The sequence below is a fragment of the Haliotis cracherodii genome, unplaced genomic scaffold (assembly GCF_022045235.1).
Source record: "Haliotis cracherodii isolate W230 unplaced genomic scaffold, xgHalCrac1.p SCAF_2, whole genome shotgun sequence".
Taxonomy (NCBI): domain Eukaryota; kingdom Metazoa; phylum Mollusca; class Gastropoda; order Lepetellida; family Haliotidae; genus Haliotis; species Haliotis cracherodii.
The window spans coordinates 8526295-8550317 of NW_027266275.1; the positions used below are offsets into that span (position 1 = coordinate 8526295).

A 24023-nucleotide genomic window follows, 5' to 3' on the forward strand; every position below is an offset into this window, starting at 1 on the left:
GAAAATTCAGGTACAAAACTGTTTTCCATTTTTTGTCTATGTCTACACGTGTGGCACAGGCGAGGTGTCCGTGATGTACATGGAATCGTTTCATATGAAAATAAGCAGCCTCCGATTGGACAAATGACTACCAAGTATGTTATTGCAAAGTTTAGAATTAAGTAATAAGTGTTTTTCATTATACTAAACATGTATGAGATGAAATGGGTTTTTAACGTCGCATTCGGGATTATTGCACTTATACAGCGACGTGCATGCACATTAGTGTGGGGATGCTTGTACCAGTCCAGGCTTACGCCGTTTTCCTATAGCTAGCACTAGCCCACAGGCCGCAGTTCAACATGGATATCCCACTCAGACACTGACTCCAAGCCGACTTGTCCCTTTCTGTCCCCTTAATGCAGAACGCCAGACAGGGTAACAACAAGAACCATCTTTTACACTGTTTGTTTTGACGTACAATGTAGCATTAATGGAATTGACAAAACGGGGCATCATTATCTGCCGCTGGTCTAGAAATATAGATCCACCTTCGTACATTCATGACCATGGTCTTTCATCATTTACAAGCTTAATAGACAGCAATTTACATTTACAATGGCAACATTATACTTCAATTTCTACGCCCGCGTGTACCCGTACCATATACCATACACCATATTTGTAACCGATTGCATGTACTACATAGGTTATAGGTGAGGTGAAAACGTCGCGTCCAAGATTATTGTACTTATATAGCGAACGTGCTCGCACGCGTGTGTGTGTGGGGCTGCTTGTACTAGTCCGGACTAATGCCGATTTATAGTGCTAGCTCACTGAGATACCATGCCTCAGTTTAACATGAATACCCTTCTCAGAGCCGACCAGTTCTTGTTTGAGCGCCTTCATGCCGAGTGCCAGACAGGGTAACAACAAGTGCCATCTTTGAACTTGTTTTGATATGACGCGGCCGGGGATCGAACCCCGGAACCTCCGCTCTCCGGGCGGACGCTCTACCACTAGACCACGGAGGCGGTCACATTTGTTATAAGAAAGCCCGGAAGATGAAAACCCGTTTAACTTCCAGCACGATAGCAGGAGTGAACGTCGTTACATAATGTCCAAGTTGATATTCTATGTGATTTTGTTTCAGATCTGGAGATCACACGTCGCCATTACATCTGGCTAATTGTGGCGGTGTGGGTTAACGCCTTGTTCTGGGCGGCGATGCCCCTAGTCGGCTGGAGTAGGTATGTATCCTGATACTGGCTTGACTTTTGTATATCTATGGTTGGACATACGATTAGATTACACTTCAAATGAAATTCTCGTTTAGATTCTGCGTGGCTACACACACACTACGCATGACTTTTGTGATATTTCTCCGTATCTACGCAACACAACGTAGTACTACTGCGAATTATACGCAGATATCCGCGAAATTCTTTTCATATTTTAGGATACGATTAGTTGTAGTTTAGGTCGGCAAAAGCCTGGTGTAGGATGACAATTTTTATTCCTTTACGTTAAACACGGTCTATGATTATCTGTTGAATGTGTTTCGCTATTCCTGTTCTTTGTTATTCATACTTCCACACCAATGCTCCTTAAATTAGAAATAAATTGATTATCATGATTGTGTTTGGTACAGATAAAACGTATGAGTGTGTGCTGTAATTTGTTTCCATTTTAAAGACAGTTACAGTAGGCTGGTAAATGTCTTCACCTAACAGTCACATATAAGACCTTCAAGAACATCAGTAACCCGAAACCTCATTCCTTGAACAATAAGAATACCAACAACAGCAATAAAGGAGGACTTAAAGGGTGTAGAAGTAGAATATTGCCGGCAGCGAGCTGATACTATAGATACAGTTGCACCGAATATAGCATATTTTCTTTTTTCAAGCAGGAATGTGAGGAAATGTGCAACAATTCTTGATCTGTTAAAATGTCAGATTGATATCAGCTCTGCGTTTTGAGATAAGTGATGGAAGTATCTAATTTTCACACACAACACACACACACACACACACACACACACACACACACACACACACACACACACACACACACACACACACACACACACACACACACACACACACACACACACACACTCACACACACTCACACACACACACTCACACACTCACACACTGTGACCCATTGCTAATGAAAAACATCATTCAGTGTCATCACAAATATATAGGACAGATTATAGCACCTGCATCCCGAGTGTAATGTATCATCGTATTGTGGCATTACATTCTAACTTTTAAAGATCTCATATAGTTGGGCTGGACAGTGTATACAACATACGTACATGAATATGGGAACTATTAAAAATCTAATGATAAAGCTACAACGAATAATGCAATATAACATTGCACATTATTCGCACACGGCTTCCTATACAATGCATCAACTGATTGCCTAGCCTGCCACCTCACGCATACTCTGACGCATTACGTTTTTACTCGGAATTGCTGTTTCATATTTTTATAAAAAAAACACAATTGTTATCAGACCCTGGTAATACAGCTTAACAGACAATATGTGAAAAATGTCACGTGTATGAACATAATCAGTGACACCAAGTAAGGCGTCTTTGTAAGAAGTTTTGGTGATTAAACCTTGGCATTATTATAGAATAATCAATGCTCTTCTGTCTAGTGCATTATGTCAACATAGCTCGCGTCGCATCAATATGTCTGATGAGGTTATGCATGTTTCAGATATGCCTTAGAACCGTCAAACATTGCGTGCCTGATTGATCTCCGAGTACGGGATGCTGGTTTCATCTCTTACGTCATCATGATCTTCTTGATCTGCTTTTTGTTCCCCCTCGTGGTCATCGGCCTGGCCTACGTCCACACCCTCAAAGTCATGCGTGCCATCGGGGAGGGTGGGGCACAAGAAAACGTCGAGTGGACAAATGAAAAACAGACCACAAAGGTAACGAAAGGGGATCCCATGTGTGTAAGAGTATTTGAGTATGATTACTTAACATGGTAACCACAGATACCTTACGTATCTATATTCAGAGGTTCAGGACAATGAGTAAAAAATGAAAGCAAATGACATCTTTCTTCTATGTAACATTTGGGGGTATCGACACTGCTTTGTGCAGAGATTTCTACTGGATATGGAAAGGACAGGATGACACAAAGTTTGACGACCTGATCTATTTCAGTTGTATCTTATAACAATCGATTACTGTGGACCTAAACTACCCAAGAATATCCACGGGGAAAAGCCACTTTGAACCGTACTTCAGTTATTTCATGGCGTGTCAGATTATTTTGGATAGTTGAATAGGCTTCAGAATTTTCCTCCTTGGTGATATCTACCAATACGGCTGATAAACCAAGGCTGATTATAATCAAGGCGAACTTGCTTGGGGGGATCATTGCACGGAAATGAGTCGCCACATGACAACAATAAATGGAGTTAAAGTTTGGCTTACGCCTGTGTACGTCATATGAACTGCAACTGGAGACTATCAGGTCGAGGGGAGTATATATAGAGAGATTAGTATACGAGCATGTGTGTCATACTGATTTTAAGAAACGACTGTCAGAAGTCTTGTATTTTCGAACGAGGGTAATGCATAAATTCTTCCACGAGTTTAATGAAACCTGCATGAGATACATTCGAGTGTAATAAGTTCTTTATTATCCATTATTTCATATTTTGAGTTCCCCTTTAGAAAAATGCGCCGATCACCGCCATTTTAGAAAACAAAAATTGTCGAATGACGTCAACAATCGTCAGCTATGACGTTGTTTCTAGTGTCTTACGTCACAACAAGATTCGAATGACGTCAACAATGCCGTCCAGATGAAGTGCACAAACCTCAAGTGCGCCTGAAGTGACATTTGCATAACTGAAAAGACGGATCTGTTAAAAATAGAGTACACAATCGCGAATAACTCCACGAAAAAACAAATTTAGTCGTTCCTCGAGGACATTACTGGTTATAATGGGTAGCCTAGTGGTTAAAGCGTTCGCTCGTCGCGCCAAAGATCCGGGTTCGCTTCCCCACATGGGTACAATGTGTGAAGCCAATTTCTGGTGTCCCCCTCTATGATATTGCTTGAATATTGCTAAAAGGGAGTAAAACCATACTCACTCACTTACTCATGATTCTCAATCTCTATTGCGAGTCTGATGTCATCGTTCCCAATACAATACGTCACTGATTTGTCTGGTTATGATTAATATATTTAGATACAACGGATCCGCTGAATATTTCTTGTGTCCATTCCTGTGGGTGCTGGAGACGCTTTTTGCATTTGACCCTCATTGAACTGACACGCTTATGTGACTAAACAATGGCTGGCGTCAACACTTAAAGTCATTCTCATGACATCATACAGGATCAGGAATACAAATTAGGTTTTCAATTCAACATTGAATTTCTAAGTTATACTATTGTCCCAATCAAACATCCTTTCAACCAAAGTCATGCAGTAACCCTCAAACACTGAATGGAGATGTTTGTTTTGACTGGTAGTGTATTCCTGTTCAATACGAGGCTCCAAATATGGCGATGGGGGTGTTTGTTTGAATATAAGTATATTTTTACTTCATAGTGTCTTTTGTTTCAGATGGGGGTTATAGTAGTGATGCTGTTCGTGGTCGGGTGGTCTCCCTATGCGTGCCTTCACTTGTATGCCTTATTTGACTCCCCCTACAAAGTGACTCCTCTGCTAACTACAATCACAGCTCTGTGTGCGAAGACGTCCACAGTGTACAACCCCGTTGTGTACATCGCCATGAACAGACGCTATATGCTTGCCCTCAAAAAGATGTTCAAGTGTGTTTTCACATACAGGGACCATGAAGCAATTCAGATACACAACTTGACGTGATCGTAAAACCAGAACATGTATCATTGTTATATCGCCATATCATGATTATACCTATCACTTGCTTTCAATACACGTTTTGTTGTATGCGCTTTGTCTGTTAATGTTTGTACATTTGTTAACGTTGCTAGAATACAGTAAAACCGAAAATACAGTCTCTCTAAATTAAGGCTCTGGTAGAATTTTTGGCTCAAAACCCCGCTCGCCACGAACTACGGACGCCTCGATATATTTCGCTGGCCCATCTCGAGACAACCAGGTGTCGACGTCACAGTTTGTGTGTAGAGATTTGGAGGGGGAATGGCAAATAATCGATATATCCATCATGTAAACGTGGAAAAACACATTGGCTATAAATGTCCAACACTGGCACGATTGCCTAAGCTTGGTTCAAGCTTGTTTTTGATCATTGAGACCATTCTTTTTACAAACATTGGAAAGAGACGGAGTGTTAGACTGTGTACCTGGGAACGAATATCCTCGCTACTACCCATGCAAGCGAACACAATGACCGTATGCCTAGATTGACATTGACAGTCAACGCCATTCTGGAACAATCTATGAATCCACTTCAGCACCTATTCAATACGTGTGTTGTAAGTACTCATTATATGTAATTGATAAACTAAATCAGCCAAGATGAATAACACCAAATTTCATCACGTTAAGTGACAAAAGATTTAAAATCTCCCCGTAGCGTTAAGCGTGTCGGCCATTTTGACGTCCTTTACTTGACGCAAATGTATTACTGTGCACTATCACTGTGGATGACAATAGCCATTGTTCATCTGATGAAGATGTAATTCAATTAAGGATTGACTGTGTATTTTTTTCGGTTCATTGAGGTATGAATCGAAAAACCAATGTGCAAACTTTTGTAAGAATCCGCTTGCACATTTTTTTTTCGATTCATACCTCAATGAACCGAAAAAAATACACAGTCAATGTTGATAATTAAATTCGACAACATAAAACATGTTTTATCTACAATAGTTTAACCAAGAACAATTGTATATATCAAAACAGACAAAAATGACGAGATTAATAAACATTCCAGGTGTTGGAATACATACTGTGGCGTGACATGAATCAGGTGATCGTTTAATTTATGCACATAACTTGACACGCCTACACGGTCAGTAGCTAATCAACGGAGAGCAGGATCAAGACAATGTTCATTGGACCTGTCAATTAAAACAAGAGGCGAAAAGAACTGCAACAGTCAGACTGTAACGAACCGGAAGAAATATGTCCGGGAGAAGGCGGCTGTTTCAAATTACATGGTCAGTTACCGCCAGATTCAAACATTACTTCCCTGATTACGGTAAAACACAGTTGGAAAAATGCTAGTTAGAAATGAAACCCGAAGACATGAAAGTTGAATCGAGGCGAGCAAAAAAAACCAGGCGAGCGAGCCTGCACGTTTGCTGTTTCATTCATTCTCGGCCTTTGGTTTCAAAGGTTTGTTTGGACAATGAATATGCATGAAAGTCACTCAGTGTCCTGTGCATGACGATACACGGGAGCAGAATGCAATAACACGTGACCAATTCAGCTAATCAGAATACAGGAATTTTAATGAACACTACGAAAATTTAATTATATCTTTTTGTTGTAACCAAACTACAAAGGTTCTTTTCCCAGGCCTGTTAAAACATGCACCCTCTCAAAACATCTAGGGGCGGTCGGGTAGCCTAGTGGTTAAAGCGTTCGCTCGTCACGCCGAAGACGCGGGTTCGATTTCCGACATGGGTACAATGTGTGAAGCCCATTTCTGGTGTCCCCCGCAGTGATATCACTGAAATATTGCTAAAAGCGGCGTAAACCCATACTCACTCACTTTCTCACTCACTCACTCTCAAAACATCATCCTAAATACCATCAAGGAAGGAGTTTCTTAATGTTCATTGAAAGTTTTCGAGACAAGTGAAATTAATACCACGTGGATTCTCAAATGCACAAAGGATTTGCTTGGATATTTGCAACCTCAGAAAAGAAACAAGTTCAATTCTGTCGAAAGATTTTATGTTTACATCACTTTCCCACTCGACAAACTTAAGAGAAAACTTCATTCTGTGATCCATGGGACATTTGCCACATTACGAATTGACCATAGATAAGCTTATATCTCTATCTTCAAAGGTGCAGGACAATGTGTCAAAAATGAAAACAGATGTCTAAAGAAAAGCTTCGAATTTTTACTTTGGTATCCTGTTTGACGATGGTATATGCCCTGTATATATCTGCATTAATAATGGTTTGCGTCCGCTCGGTATCTGGATTGCCAATGATCTTTTAGAAATCTCGTTTGGCGATATCATATGACTTGTAGATTGACCGGCAGAATGTCAATCGTATGTACATGTGCTTTGTGCCTTTTATGCTTGTAAAACCTGCTATGTTTGTCACTGTGACAGATTAATAAGGTGTTGCCACGAAAGTCCAACAACGTGTCTAACACTTTGTTTGAATTCTCTCCATGTGGCGGAGTATTTCACCTACAGTATCATTTAGGTATGTGTTCTGTCTTTTTACGACAGTTCATCAAATGTTATGAGTATTATGTTATATGCATTGTGATTTTGTATCTTGTTCAAACATTCATAAATATGGCATTCTGATCACACAGTATGTACAGAAAGTATCACACGTGAGGAAAACAACTGACTCAATAAACATTGTCATTATTATTCTTATTTGTTTGTTGTTTGCAGTTAAATTCCAATCTTACAAACTAGGGTAACGGGTTGTGTCCGTTGGCTACCGGGACCCTACTTTTCCATAACGATTGTACTTAAATCTGAAAAGCGGTGCATAAACCATTGTTTCGCCGTCCAAAGTCGTCGAGATGTATAAAGCTGAATGGTTTACATTGATTATGATCAGAAATAACATCAAGACAAACATTTATTGTGATTGCTATTAATCGTTTGACATATAAACAAATATTCAGCTCACTTGTCAGATATCTTAACTGCTATTTATACACGTCTATACATTATTATATGATAATACATTCATGAGTCTCACTTAATTGACAAGAAGATCGATAACATCCATGTTCTGGAATCTCATTTTGTATTCAAATGTCATCTACAGTGATCGAGGTAGCAAATATGACGTTTAAGAAGTAAACGAGAAAGATTATAGTAACATAACGTTGATGGGTGAGTTGGGTTTAACGCCGCTTTTAACAGTACTCCAATTATATCACGGCGTGTCAGCGTAATGTGGGAGGAAAGACCGAAGTGATGCAGGTCTCAGATGTTCACCACTTTGGTGAAACCCACGAGCACGGGTTTGGTGCTGACAAACCTAGAAACATAATCCGGACAAACCGGGATTCGAACCCACAATCATAGGTTTCTGGTGTGCCAAAGGGACGCAACTCTGCTGTGCGAATCGCGACACCTTAGACGACTGGGCCACCCGTGCCCCCTTTACGTTAATGGAGATGTTTTTTACTAATAACACCGGGCGATGACCTTCGAAAGTCAAGGTAAAAGTATCAATTCAGGAAGTGCGAAATTATTATGTGAAAATCGTCACAACTGCACACCCTGGTACGTAGTTTTAACCCGCTTTTATTTGGGTTTATATTCATATATATTTATATTCTGACGCATCAGCGACAGAAATGTCGTCCGACGCAATTCCCTTTTACCACACGTTCCCTTGTAGTTTTTCAGGTGAACAATTGATTTGCCTTTGCATTTAATTGTGATGAGTGCCAGTGAGACAGGACGCGCTGACATGTTCACATTGTATCGTCACTATTTGATAGTGACAGTGCATCATAAACACATGTTCATGACCTAGTCGGAATCATACACTGGACTTAGGTGATCATAAGCATCGACCTCCGCAATTGGGATACAATGACATACAATCAAACAGGTCAGCGAACCTTAAAATTGTCTTCAACAAATTGTTTCATATATGCTCGATATATTGACCTTTAATGGTACAATGACAACAATTTCTGTGTCAAATCCGAGATACACATGTACACAGTTTCCAATGAATTAACCTCGTGTAAGCATACCAACCTAATTGAGCATTTAAAAGCATTGCAACTTGTCAAGTTATAAAGCACACATATAAAACAAGTGTTCCATTTTACAATGTGAATATCAACAAAGTTATTTTCACCTGCCTTAAGCATTTACTTGACCATTTTGAAGATCAGAGAATACATTCCCTAAGTTCTGCTTCGTAAAATCATAGGAGGAAGTTTTAGTGGCGTGTCTTTTAAAAAAACCCATTCCTGTCAATAATAAGTGTTAAATTTGTAACCAAAACAGACAGTTTCTATAATTGTATTAAAAAGTTTCAAAATTAGGAGAGAAAAGAAAAACCTGTGAGGGTTCATAAATAGTATCCGAGATCAATTTAAGACGTTTTTCAATAATCAAGCAAATTATTGGTTTCTTTCCGTTCTATTTTAATGGATAATTGAATTATTTTATGGTGGACTGTGCGAGAACTGTCATGTTTTTTATCATTCTAATAATTCTGTTGGAGTGACTTCGTGATTATCACCTTCGTCTATAGCTGATTATGAAGCAAAACACGTCTTTGTGATGTTTTCTATAAATTATCTTTCTCCAGTTAATATCACAGATATACCACGATGACGGACAGATGTAATGTCTGTTTCCGTTTTTATTACTTGATAATTATAATTTGACTTTTAAAAGTAATAGACTTATTTCGAAGACCATATACCGTACCTGCAAAAATGTAACGAAACACGAGGCCTTTCCTAAACTTATTTCAAAAATGGAAAACTGAAAATCTGATTGTGTGATTGATATCATGAGCATCGATCTACGCAATTGGGATACGATGACATGCATCAACCAAGTCAGCGAGCCCAACCGTATGTGTCCTTTTCCTTATAAGCAAAGCGTACATGACTACAACATGGGGATTGCGTGAACCTAGAGCCGCATCACTTCCGGCAGGATTGGGTGTTCTTCACTACAACGTTCATAACAATTGACTTGCCATTGCATGTGTTTGTGACGGATGCCAACAGTGGGGCTGCATACGCTCAGCTTTTCGTGAAAAACTGGGTTCATTGCCATTTGATAGTGATTCATAGTGTTACACATGCCTGTGATACAGTTGTATTCGTGGACTAAGTATCAGTAATGGACTTTTTTCGATGACCATATACCGTACCTGCAAAAATGTAACGAAACACAAGGCCTTTCGAAACACGTTGAAAGAATGGAAATTACGTAATGGAAAGATGTAAATCTGATTGAGTGATTGATATCATGAGCATCGATCTACGCATGCAGTTGGGGCACGATTGCATCAATCAACCAAGTCAGCGGGCCCAATCCTGTTAGTCTCCTCTTACGACAAGCATAGGCTCCTTGAGATCAATTCTAACCCGAATCTTCACGGGTGTCACGGAGCTGTGCTCCTGGGACCAGGGCGTCATTAAATAACAATAAAGTAATAATTGAAGACGTTGTAAATGTTCACAGGTTTATTACTATCAGCTAATTGTATAAATAGACGACACTATCAAAAACCATATTTACACTGACACTGATCACTGATTAATTAAACAAGAATATATATATATTAGCAACTGTATAACAGTATCAAGTCATTTGATAGTCTTGTTGTACTTGTTAATGGATATGTAAAGAGAGTAGCTTAATCAACACTTTGACAAGACTACTGGCAAGATGCATAGAGAGCCAATTAAGTCGGCTGCGACCAATTAACAAATTGGAGTTAAATAACACAACTCTAATGTGTGAATACCCTCAACGGGCTTTCACAGGGAGAAATAAACATTTGGGGCTTAAAGCCAGTCCGTTGGACAATAAAATAGACGAAAAACGCCTGCATAGCAAGCTAGCCGAACAGACTGAAGTTAAGTCACTTAGACTGGCAAACGAAATACTAGACTTCCTAAAATTACACTCTACTTGACATACAGAGTATCCAGACTCGCAATCATTAATAAGGGTATTTGACCAAAAGAGTGACTTTACTCTCAGTCGTAAACAGGTACTTAACCTAAACCAGGCAATCACGGAAAAGTTGGTTATCCCCGGATTACTAGAAAAACGGGATATGAAGTATACAAACCTAGCTAATTTGTTTTAGCCCAATAACACCAAAGTAAGAACTAAATTATAACTGTCTTGTAATTGATAACAAAACCTGTGGCAGGACGACCCGTAAAAAGTCCTGAGGGTAAAGACACATAATTTAGCCAAAGGTTGTATAGGAGATGCGCAGACCTCGGAGAGAGCAGCCTCTCTGGGTCAACCGGGGGAAGGCCAAAGACTGATGAGCCACACAAAGTGTGTTTTCTGATAAATGGAAAACCCGAATAGCAAACTAACCACTAAACCAAAATACCAAAATAAAGTTGAACATACGTAAGTTATGCAACGGTACCACTAAAGATTTACAACCAGCATTTGATAGTGATTCACAAACACATGCTTATGATATAGTCTAGAATTGATTGATAGTTATACAACTGACTATACTTTCAGCATTTTCCCCATTATGGAAACAGTAATGTCGCTTATATTCACAAAGAACAACGTTAAGCACACCCCTAATTCTGAACCATGACACATGGCAAAAATCATGGCATGGGATGACTGACCACAGGAGCTGGGCGATACCAATGTCATCGGATAGAACAAAAATTTGACAACACATAAAGAAGATATTGGTGTGTTGTGATTGAAATTTACTGACAAAAAAATCGTGGTAACACAGGTACCGTTTTTGACCTTAGACAATGCCTAAAAATGTATGGAGCTGCAGGATGAAGTAAACGAGTTACGTTTGATGTTTCATGTGAAAATGTTCCTTAAAGTCTCTTCTTGACATGACACGTGAAACAGATCAGAAGCTGGTGTAACCGCCACGTGCCCAGATGACGCATCCCACCCTACGTCTCATGCCTCCAGTCAGATCTGTTGATTACTCAACAACAACCACTCACGACGCAATGCTGCTTCCACTTGGCGTAAATCTTGTACATGAGGATCGTCTGACCAATGGATCCGTCTCCAAGTTCTCAGATTCCAGTCCTGTAGCGCAATACACCATGCAAAACGAGAAGCTTTGTGGTGATCTCTCAACAAGGAACCCTTGATGACTCGTCTAGCCCTCAGTCGTGCTGCTTTCAGTCGGTTCCGGACGGTTCTGGTGCTGAAATGACGATTGGGCAACCACAGTTTTTCCGACGAGTACTTGTTAAAAAGTGTGTCGTCACAGGAGGTCTTCCGGATCTGGGACGGTCCTGTCCATCACCGGTCTGAGCATGTTTCTCGACTAAACGGATTCCGACAGTGTAATGATACCCCAAATTCCGACCAATGGCATTACAAGACATTCCTGCGTTATGCATGCCGATTATTTGCCATCTTGTGGCATTTGATAATCACCTTAGTGCCATGGCCACACAATGTCATGGAATAACTGTTTTAAACCGAACTAAAGAAAGCAATTTTAACGTTTGGATATACTGCTTTCAGAGATACTCGAGGGTGACGTGCTGCACGGGCAATCGTGACTGATATACTCTTCTCTGGGGTTTAATATTTAGCCATTTGTTGTCTAGTCACAGGCCGCAGTGAACAATTTCTATAATACTATGACTATTAGTGGCACTAATAACGATGTATTTTGATGAATCATATGTAAATTTAGTTGCACCGAGTAACCAACGGGCAGATTGAAAATAAACAGTTTCTTCTGAGGCGTAATTCTATGGTAGTCTGTCTGTGCCACAATTCTTTTTTTCTGGATTGGTACCACGACATAGCACTTACACTTATGGTTACTATCTCGTTATCATATAATTACGACACAGATATCCATTATGAACACGTAATTACTACTTGGAACGAATATCGCGTAAGAACGACTTGGCTATACAGTAATTACAACATTGATATATCATGATAGACCAGGAAAATATTCAATGGTCAACTATGATTAGAATAAGGGCGACAGAAAATCAAATTATACATGTTGTCATTTCGAAGAATGCATACAGTGTATATTTCGACCTTAAACAGTGGGAAGCGTACTTTGGAAAGATGTGGAACATACTGTTACAATGACCTATATTTTCAAGGACCTTAGACGTACAAATGCGTAATATACTTACATGTATACATAAAGATTGCTTTCCATCCAAGGACAGGATAGGTATACTTAATAGGACAATTAATATGTCCTACAGACTTAACGGTTTGTGTACTGTTCTTTAAGGTGGACCCAACTGATGACGTGCAATTTGATGATGTTTGTCTGACAACGATGGATACGTTGCTATTGACTACCGAACAAGACAGTGGTGCCTGGTGTGGCATTGTGTAACATATCTACCAGGCTCGGGTCATGTAGTGTGCACGTTGCTTCGTTTTGTGATTGATTATTGCTGGTGATCGTCTCCCTTCAAACAATGAATGAGTATGGTTTTGCGCCGCTTTCAGCAATATTCCAGCAATATCACGGCGGGGGACACCAGAAACATTGTACCCATGTCGGGAATCGAACCCGGGTCTTCGGCGTGACGAGCAAATGCTTAACCACTAGGCTACCTGACCATGATCTTTGATGAACATTAACACAGAAAGTAAGGTTGCACGGTACCTATACGATAACCTATATTGCATAATCCTTGATGCATGGACGTGTTCAGACGGCAGCATCCCTGACCATGCAGCGAGGAAGACGACAATGTTGGCAGCGTCAGACAATTGAGTGTGGTTTCAACCTGGCTAAGTAAGACAAATGAACGAGCCGGAGGTATCCACTGGGGCAACCGACAAACCCTAAAACATTTCCAACAACAGATATCTGTGCTGGCAAGTTTCATGCTTGACTGTGAATACACTTTTTTATGGATAACAACTTCTTTTGATCTTTTTATTGACGTTTCAGGGCTACTCCTTTCCCCTTCATCAGATGAAAACTGAGTATACTGCGCGTTCGGTTCCAAATTCTATTTAGTGCCGTTAAATCAACAGGTAACCTAGCCCTGCATTGAAAACACAGTATGTTCATCTCCTAATTGAAAAGACTGCAATATCATATTATATGTTACACTCGCTTCAATTATAACATTATACGCAGAGTGACTATATATCTGAAGGTCTCTTAATATACTGAACTGCAAAAAAACGTCACCCTAAGTAACATTGCATTAAAGGATGTCATTTAAATATCTGGGTAATTTTTGGCAAAGTTTCTAAAGTTTCGGAAAAATGAAATTTGACGAAAAAATAATTGAAATGCACATGGGTTCCCCCATTTCTTGCCCTATAAAAATCCACCCAGATCGGATAACATTCATTCGTTTTTGACTTGCTACCACATGCCCAAATGGACAAGAAATCAGCGACACCAAGACTTTGGACGTTTGCAAGCTGAACAAACCGCCCGGCAAATAGCCAATGCATTTCAAGTCCACGTAAGAACCATATACAGGCGCCAGCAACGGTACCAGACCAGCAACACTACAGATGATCGACCACGTAGTGGAAGACCAAGAGTCCCATTCGAGGACCCATTCTGACACCACGTCATCGCCGGGACCGTCTTCGGTGGGCAACACAGCACCAGCATTGGCGCCATCAGCAGTGGAGAAGAGTAATCTTCTCAGACGAGAGCCGTTACAGTATCTCAACAGCAGATGGCAGAGAAAGAGTCTGGCGATGCCGTAGGGGATGACGCCCGACCAAGGCTGACAACTGCAACTGAACTGCGTCAGGCGTTCCTCAGAGACTGGGCTCAAGTGCCTACTGCCGTCATCAATCGCCTCATCCATTCCATGTATCGACGTTGCACGGCAGTCATCTATGCACATGGCAGACACACGAGATACTGACTTGTGATGGTATTTTCTCAGAGACTGGTGTTGTGTTTCACTTTCAGAACATTTGACACTTTGAATTCATCCTGGATGATCAGTTTTGTCAAGTTTAATCTTTTTAATATGTCTCAAAGGATGTTTACAGTGTTTGGACAAATATAGTGAAAAAACGTTTCTCATATATCTATCCACGGTGACGTTTCTTTTGCGGTACGTTGTATGTAACTATATCTACACCCGAAGAACTGTTGAGCGGCCAAATATCTTGCGTGCATAAAGAGTTTTGGCCACATTAATTATCTAATGCTTTTACACCTGAAGAAATCACTTGAGTATGTATATATAGACTTTTGAAAATCTGGAAGTTCATGTATACACTTTTATAGTTACACGCTCTGTACATTCTATGTTGCTGTTCATCGATGGAAATGTATACTATATTAATTCAACATAAACTATATATATTTTATAGGATATTCCACTCGAAATGTTCCAATAGATATGCATATTTTATGATGGCAATGCTAATGAAGAAACTTGAAGAGTCTATTTAAAGTGATAAATATTTGATAAAAGTAAAGTATAAAAATGAATTACGCTCAGATTTTCATATTTGATAATTGATTAACATTATGAATCATATATTATAATGAAATTTTACCAAATTAATGTAGCACTGGACAAATTAAACCAATAAATCACCTTTGTATACTTTATGTTTAACATGTGAGAGCGAGTATTGCGCCAAGTGACTTCTAGGTTTGACTTCTTAAATGATTCCAGTACTGCAGGGATGACTGTTATTTAATAGGGCCCTATATTTGTGTACGTGTTAATTAATTCTGGGATTGTGTTGTCTGCATTGATATGGTTTGGGATCATGCTTGTCTCCGTTTACATGTTGGAATCACTAGGTAGTTTATGATACAGATTGGCTTGCGTTGTATGCCATGTCCATTTTCAGTCTTAGAGAAATGTGATGCCATCAAAATCTATCTATGCTGTTGTGGTGGTGATGGTGAGATATAAAAGTCGAGATTGTGATGTATCAGAATAGCAACACAGTTAACGAAGAGGTTGTTTTTAAACCCATTGTATCTGCCCGTATTTGTATTAAATGCCAGGGCTGATGGCATTCTGAGTTCGTTTGCGTGGTTTATTGTTATCCTTCAGTGTTTCGATCACTTTTAATGGGCGTATATTCACTTCATCAAAGATGTCCACCTCCGTTCTTTATGTCCCTGTAACATCGGTGTACGTTTTCCTATACATCATGATACACTTAACGTGGCTTGGTTGGTTGGTTGGTTGGTTGGTTGTTTAACGCCGCACTCAGCAATATTCCAGCTATATGACGGCGGTCTGTAAATAATCGAGTCTTGACCAGACAAGCCAGTGATTAATATCATAAGAATCGATCCACGCAATTGGGATCGATGACATGCATCAACCAAGTCAACGAGCCTGACCATCCGATCCCGTTAGTTGCCTTTTACGACAAGCATAGTCACCTTTTACGGCAATCATGGGATGCTGAAGATCTATTCTACCCCGGAATCTCACGTGGCTTCGACAAATACATTATTTATTTTGAGAGAGAGAGAGAGAGAAACAGAGAGAGTCAGACAGACAGGGACACTCAGAGAGAGAGAGAGAGAGAGAGAGAGAGAGAGAGAGAGAGAGAGAGAGAGAATATTGTTTATTATAGTGCCACATGTTATATACACATCATACTATACATATCACGGCGGGGGACACCAGAAATGGGTACACATTGTACCCATGTCGGGAATCGAACCCGGGTCTTCGGCGTGACGAGCGAACGCTTTAACCACTAGGCTACCCGACCGCCCCCTAAATATAAGATCAAATGTGTAACGTCATGATCAGGATAAGATCAATTAAGACATTTACCTATACAATGTTTAATGGTTAGTTAAATTAGGTAACCCGATGAACACACAGATACAGACACATGCAGACGCACGTGGCAAATTACTCACACAGACTCGCACGCACGCAATCATACACAAACACGTCACAGGAAACAGGCATACTGTTACAATCGTAATATGCATATTATGAAGATAATATGCAGTTCAAATAAGACATGGATACCGAATGAGACGACATATGTTGTATCGTCAGACTTTGTTTGTTTATTTTTGTTTAACGTTGTTCTGTACATAAGCGAGTCAATCACGTTATTCATATAATGGGGCGGTCGGGTAGCCTAGTGGTTAAAGCGTTCGCTTGTCACGCCGAAGACCCGGGTTCGATTCCCGACATGGGTACTATGTGTGAAACCCATTTCTGGTGTCCCCCGCCGTGATATTGCTGGAATATTGCTAAAAGCGGCGTAAAACCATACTCACTCACTATTGATATAATGAGCAACTATCCATGCAGATAGGGTAAGACAACACGCAGTCAATGAAGTCACATAGCCTGATCAATAGATCTCATCACACTAACGACCAGCGTTGTTTGCTGCGGGACCTATTCGAACCGGAATCCACATGCCTCACTTGTGAGAAGAGTACATTACACAGCCGCACAGATATTTCATAGTCTCACTTCATATTTACAATACATAATACATATTAAAAACGTCAGTACGCTGTGGGAGACGTTTATGCAATCACAGACACATTCTAATACATAAATGTTCAGAAACAGATAAAAAACAATCATACTAAATAAAAGAGACAAATCCCTTGCCAAAACAGAGTCGATTGTACGATTACGACTTTATCATGAGCATGTGTTTATGAAACACTATCAAATAATGATGATACCAGGTGTTCGCGAAAAGGTGAGTGTATCCTGCCCCGGCGATGGCAACCGTCACAAACACATGCAAAGGCAAGTAAATTGTTCATCTGAAAAAAACACGGAAACACATGGTACAAGTAAAAATAATGAATTGCATCCGACAAACTTGGAAATGTCCGCACCATGTCTACCATAAATAGCTAAAACAAAAAAACATATTCCTGAAAACATATAAGAAATCCTATACTGTACACAAACAAATATTCTCATTACACCAGGGCTGGAGAGAGTAAAACATACTTTCTGAATGTCAGTAGAGGTACTAAAAGGTTTCCAACTCTCAATACATTTAGCGGTTTCCTCACATCAGCAAAATTAAAACATGACACTCGTCTTCCACACAATGCAAGAGCATTACCAGTCTAGATTATACACCGAAATAGATTCCATTTGGCATAAACATCTTCCCGAGGCAAGAGAGTTAACTGACTTTAAAAGTTCAGTTTCCACCCTTGCCGAACTAGGCTGGAATTCCTGGGCTCCATCGTAGCGCCACCAGTGGCTATTACGAGTTATGTCCTTTCTATGCCTCTCTTATTGACCAATCAGATTCAACCTCTCGTATCACTTGCATTTGTTTCAAACAAAACGGTCAAGACGATCTGATCGATAATCAAGATCTATATTGTGATAAAACGAGTCTTACATCGCGAAGTGCATCAAATCACGTGAGCACCTTGATTAAAAACATGAAAAGATTTAGAAAATATCTGTTGACAACGAGTTAGCGGTGCACAAATCCTTCTGTCGACCGAAATCTGCATGACACTCTACGAACCGGATTTCGATTTCGGTGCACGATTTTGATTGGACTATGCATAGACTCGTTAGTCCAGCCAAAATGTAACTCCATAATACCAGCCTAGTTCGGCAAGGGTGGAAACTGGACTTTTATAGTCAGTTAACTCACTTGCCTCGGGAAGATGGGCATAAAGGGCCAAATAGCTGGGAAAAATATAGGAATAGACCACTGAAAATCAGCGATGACACAGGTGTGAAAAGGATAATTATGTCACGGTAGCATCCGCCATTCACACAGTTTGCATTAAAAAGTATGTAAGTAAGTATGTCTTTGCCTGACGCCGCACAGTTGTAGCGGATAAGGTGAGAAGATGATAAACGTTATAAACGACTTTGACCAATAGGAAACCCATGTTGGTTCACGCGTAACCACATCTTTCACGCGTAAAACTAATGTGTTTACGCGTACGCTAAAAGGCATTACGCGTAAATCTGAAGTCATACCGTGTTATGCCTTTGACCAATGAAACATCAACCTTAACCATGAATTCATTCCATGAATTTAGCTTTACGGGTGAAATACTATCTTTACGTGTAGCAATTTGTTTATGCGTAAAACCCCATGGAAGTCTCGTTGGTTAAATTCTTTGCGCGTAATGCTTTAGGCTTTACGCGTTAAGTTTATCATCCACTGACCCTATCCAGACGATCAAGTGATCGATGAAAAACCTCTGTCAGTAACTGCTCTGCACGTATGGGTTCCACACCACGCCTAAATCCAACTAAAGCCTGTCGATATGACCTTGTCAGGTTTTCACAAATTCTACTGTTCAACTCCTGATTCGTATTTGAAATGACAATAAAGCCGATGTTGTTACCACCAGTACCACAAATACTAATTGGACGGTTAATTGAGTCTTTCCAGTCTGACAGACTCTTCAAAGATGACTCTTCCGTTTCAGCCGTCAACAACAAAGCGTGCGTGTAAAATCCATTAGATGTGGGCATAAAATGGCCGCGGTCGAGGCTATTCAACGTTGACCCATCTCGGAGATTCCAGTTCTTTTTGTTATTGATTTCATCCACTTCAGCCCACATAAACATACTATTACACAGTATTTTGAGGAATCGAGCGAGACTCCTCCATGCCAAATCTTCCAGGAGAAGGTTCAAACCGATTCAAGCCGTAAGGACCAACTGCGCATCTTACCTGAACTTAAGTTAGCCTAAATTAGCCTATGACAATCTGTGTAAGGCAGTTTGTTACCAACTGGACAAGGGTAGTTCCTGCCCAGAGTTAAGCCAGGTGATTTTTGACACAAATGTTTATGAAACGTTAGATGCAGTACAGTTACATGTTTTTCAACTAAAACAGATTGATGCAGTTTTTAAAATTTCGTCACGGTAGATATATTTTACCCCTAACACTTTGCGTGACCCGCTTCCAAGGGTGCTTCTACCATCTTGCAACGCTCATCCAGGGAGCAATTACAGCTGGTTTTTATCCAGGACCACCTGTTTCTGCACTGTCCCTTGGGAACCTCATCACATATCAGACACAACGCATAGCTCTATTTCGAACTGTTTACAGTTGGTAAAAGTACTCACACTAAACAGCAGTGATGGACTATCGACCACAGTAATGAATCGTACAGTTTAGACGTATCTTACTGGAGTATATTTCATAAAGCCTCTATTAACTGCATCTCTCCGTGTCAAGACCATGTGCAATTTGGAAACGCCTGCAAAGTGTGGCACATTCGGCATTCAACACTTGTGCAACTTACACGCGGTTTTATTACCGAGGTACTAAATCACTGCACTGTGGGCATGTGCATTTAGTAAATTTCATCAGGTGTAAAGCTGATGAAAAATAATAATATGATCGAAAAATCGACAGAAAATTTGCAGATCATTTTGGGGATGTGATCTTGTTTCAGGTCGTTCTTTCGTTTCTTGCCGACTGATACTACATAAATGTCGCCTCACTGATTAAAACCTTTTACCATGACAGTGTCATGGCTTCCAAACCACCTGATCTCGAAGTGGAAAACTCTGGAGAAATCGAGTAATTTGTCGAAAAGGAAGACTTCGTGGCAGTAGAATGTTTATTGCCAACTGTTTAGATCAAACAAGATGGATTCACGTTGATGAGAAAGGCGGCCCGGGTCATGTTTCACAAATCACCATTAGATCTACGACAGTCACGTACGTGTACATCAATGGTAGGTGGGTGACAGCCGCAACGGTATATCGCTATATAAAACGAACTCATTGGCCCAATAAAGCTTCAAACGTGGCTAAATGTTTAAGAAAAGCCCTGTCTGGCCTTAGGCATTGGACCGTGAGCAGGAGTTTGGTGCCAACAATCTTAGAATCATACGAGGGGAGTGTGGGATTCGAACCTGCGATCATATTAATCTGGCAGGCTAAAAAGCCGCAACTATTCCGGCGTCTTTGACGACTTGCGCCCTTATGCTTGTACAATATGTTTAAAGCAAGGGTAGTAGGCACTACACAACAATGGTGCCGTGAGGTGAGGCAGGTTTCAAAGAATAGTTCAACTAAAAAAGGAGCAAGCAACGGGAGATGGCGAATGAACGAAGGAGGTTAGCTGAGGAGAAATGGGGTTTAACGTCGCGTTCAAGATTTTTGCACTTATAGAGTGTCACGGAGCTGTGTTCCAATGATCGACACAGATCGCAGAGTAATTCCATCAGCGCAAATATACAACCAGTTTAGCCGCACAACTGTATTACAGCAATAAAAAGGAGAGAACGTACGTGTAACTACAACAACTCTTCCACAAGATAAATTAAAGTGTAGGCACAATGAGAACACCCCTACTGCAATCATAACAGTGTCAAGACTGTCAGACAAACAAAAAAGAATTTGTAATATTTAATGTTATATAATAGCAAAAAAATTGTGTTGAGAAGCTGGGCCCAGATCTATGAATTGTTCACATCGTCATCTTAGTTCACAGTTCACATCTTCAGTTTCAACAGGTGGCTGGCAGCATCTAAGAAGTTCATTGAGGTCATCTGTCCTTGCACAAGCTTCACTTTCAGTGTCTGAAGACGCGAGTCTAAGTCTCTGTATACTCTCCTTCGTGGAGCTTGCTGGCTGCCTTGTTGAAGAGCTCTTCGAATATTGTCAATCTTCTCAAATTCCTTCAATTTGGAAACAAATTCATATAAATTTGGATGGGCCTTTCCTAAGCTTCTCTTAAACCCGGTAAAAAGTGTCGTTTCCCTGCCTAGCGCTCGGTACTAAGGAGATAAATCAAGGGCTGGTCGGTTCGGAGTCAGTATACTCTTTCCGACTGGAGTATCTATGTAAAACCGCGGCATGGCACATTCAATGGAACACTTTGGTCAGGGCTAAAACAAACGCGCGAACACGCGTGGACACACACACAAACACACACAAACATACCCTCTCTCACTCACACACACACTCACACACAGACTCTCTCTCACACTGTCACAAACTCACATATACTCTCTCTCTCTCTCTCATACACACAGAATCTGTCTTATACACACACTCACACACACATACTCTCTCTCTCACTCACACACACACTCACACAGACTCTCACTCTCACAAACTCACATATACTCTCTCCCTCATACACACAGAATCTGTCTTATACACACACTCACACAAACATACCCTCTCTCACTCACACACACACACTCACACAGACTCTCTCTCATACTGTCACAAACTCACATATACTCTCTCTCTCATACACACAGAATCTGTCTTACACACACACACACACAAACACACACACACACACACACACACACACACACACACACACATGCATGCACGTGTAATAATCTTAAACGTGACATTGAAGCCCATTTCAAATCACTGAGTATACAGGCAATGTCGTTTAGTAGGTGAATTGGTCCTGATTCTTAGGATCATTATTTTGTTACACTTGCGTATTTGGTTATAAGCATTAACGCAACTATAACATAATCTTATGATAAAGATATTAACTTCTGTGTAGATTAGGAAACCCTTGACAATGGTATAAGGATCTATACGGAAACGTCTCCATGACAGTATAATAAAGAAGTTATCTATAAAACATTTTTTGTCTGCTACCTTGAATTCATTTAAAACATGCCGCGTTAGCTCTGTTTCAGTATGGGAGACCTCGTAACTGAGGTATTCATTATCGATCTCCAAAGGTTGTTACTATCTTTGAATCACGAGTTGCGACACGTGATTGAACTACTTTCCGCCGCCGAGACGCCAGCATGCTTGTCAAGACGGCATCGCGGTCACGTGTCCTACATGTGCATCATTAAGGAAGCCATATCACAGGACAAGAGGCGGCCCTGGCTTCACCAGCATGGTGCTTAATGTCAGGACCCACGTCGTCTGACCCAGTGTTGAATTAAATCATGGTACCTGGAATAAGAGCATCTGGATTTGTTGACACGGCTTCGTGAAGGAGGCGTGGTTAATTGTGTCCCTAATTTACATGTCAAGGCAGTAGGACAGTATGTCAAGGCAACAACTGCACTTTTCACATCATCACAGAATGGTGCCAGTGGACCTAATTAAGACAGAGGAGGGTACTGTGTCATCGGATGTCAAGAACATGTAGGGCAATGGGATAACGCGTTTTTTCAAGTGAATGGCACACAAACACAAAAATGTACTCACTCATTTATTATAATGGAGACAGTATGGGCGAGGGAGTGAATATTATTTGCAATATTTTTCAGTCACGTGACGTATGAGGCATTACGTTCTCAAATTATTGAAATTATATAGATTATAGCCTTTTGTCCATATCCTGTATATAAGGTACTCCAATAATGGTATACCAGTAGGGCAGGACATGCTTACTCTTATCGCGATTTTCAATGATTCATAAATATAACTTTCACTGCTGTGTTGACTTGTACGTCCAATTGAATCTGTTTCTGCCGATAATCGAACTGGTTATTCTCTGGCGTTGAAGTTGTATATGCTGACGTCACAAATTGTTGCATCACCTTATCTGAACAACAGACTGACTTTAGAGAAGTGTTTAAAGGGGCACTGATCTAACGCAATTCCCCGGGACTGGTTGTTGCCTTTGTTATTGTTTTTTCCCAGTGAGTACCCGGATGTATAGCAGAAATCTAGACTAGTTCGTGACCTCTGCTGCGCAATTCGTAAGCGCATCAGTCACTTTTATGGGTAGTAATAAGGGCGTATGGTCACATTGATCAACAAAATGAAATACAGTTTTCGAGATAATAAGGAAATGTAGGTATATTTGTGGGTAGCATCGGTAATGGTGACGAGGTTTTGATAAGTCACTTGCTTGGTAATTTTGCGATTTTCGTTTACACTATTTTGACATGCAACACAAAGTAAATATTTCACCTGAGCATTGCTTTTTTATAGTGTGTATATTTTTTTACTGTCAAAATGTGTAACATTTTCAAATTTATTTAAAGTGACTAAAACATTTCCATTTGTATTATTATGTTAACGAATTCCAAACATTTTAATGTTTAATGTCACCACCAAGAGACTGAAAATGTTACGTTGAAAAGTACAATTCTATGTTGTTTGGCTTCTAATCCTACATAATAATCTGTTGTGATGTTTGTAGGCCCTTTTGATCATCTTAATCAATCTGGACAGAGTTTTTAGTCAAAATGACTGAAATATTTACACATTTTATAAATTGCCTG

General features: G+C 40.2%; 1 protein-coding gene across 1 annotated transcript in view; it reads left to right on the plus strand.

Moving 5' to 3' along the window:
- LOC139468429 (visual pigment-like receptor peropsin) overlaps nucleotides 1–4856 on the plus strand; it is a 49127-nt gene extending 44271 nt beyond the window's left edge. Inside the window, exons 4-6 of the mRNA XM_071250389.1 lie at nucleotides 1133–1229; nucleotides 2718–2937; nucleotides 4593–4856. Of these exons, the coding sequence (XP_071106490.1) occupies nucleotides 1133–1229; nucleotides 2718–2937; nucleotides 4593–4856 (581 nt within the window). The remainder of the gene's footprint in view (nucleotides 1–1132; nucleotides 1230–2717; nucleotides 2938–4592) is intronic.
- The last annotated feature ends 19167 nt before the right edge of the window (nucleotides 4857–24023 follow it).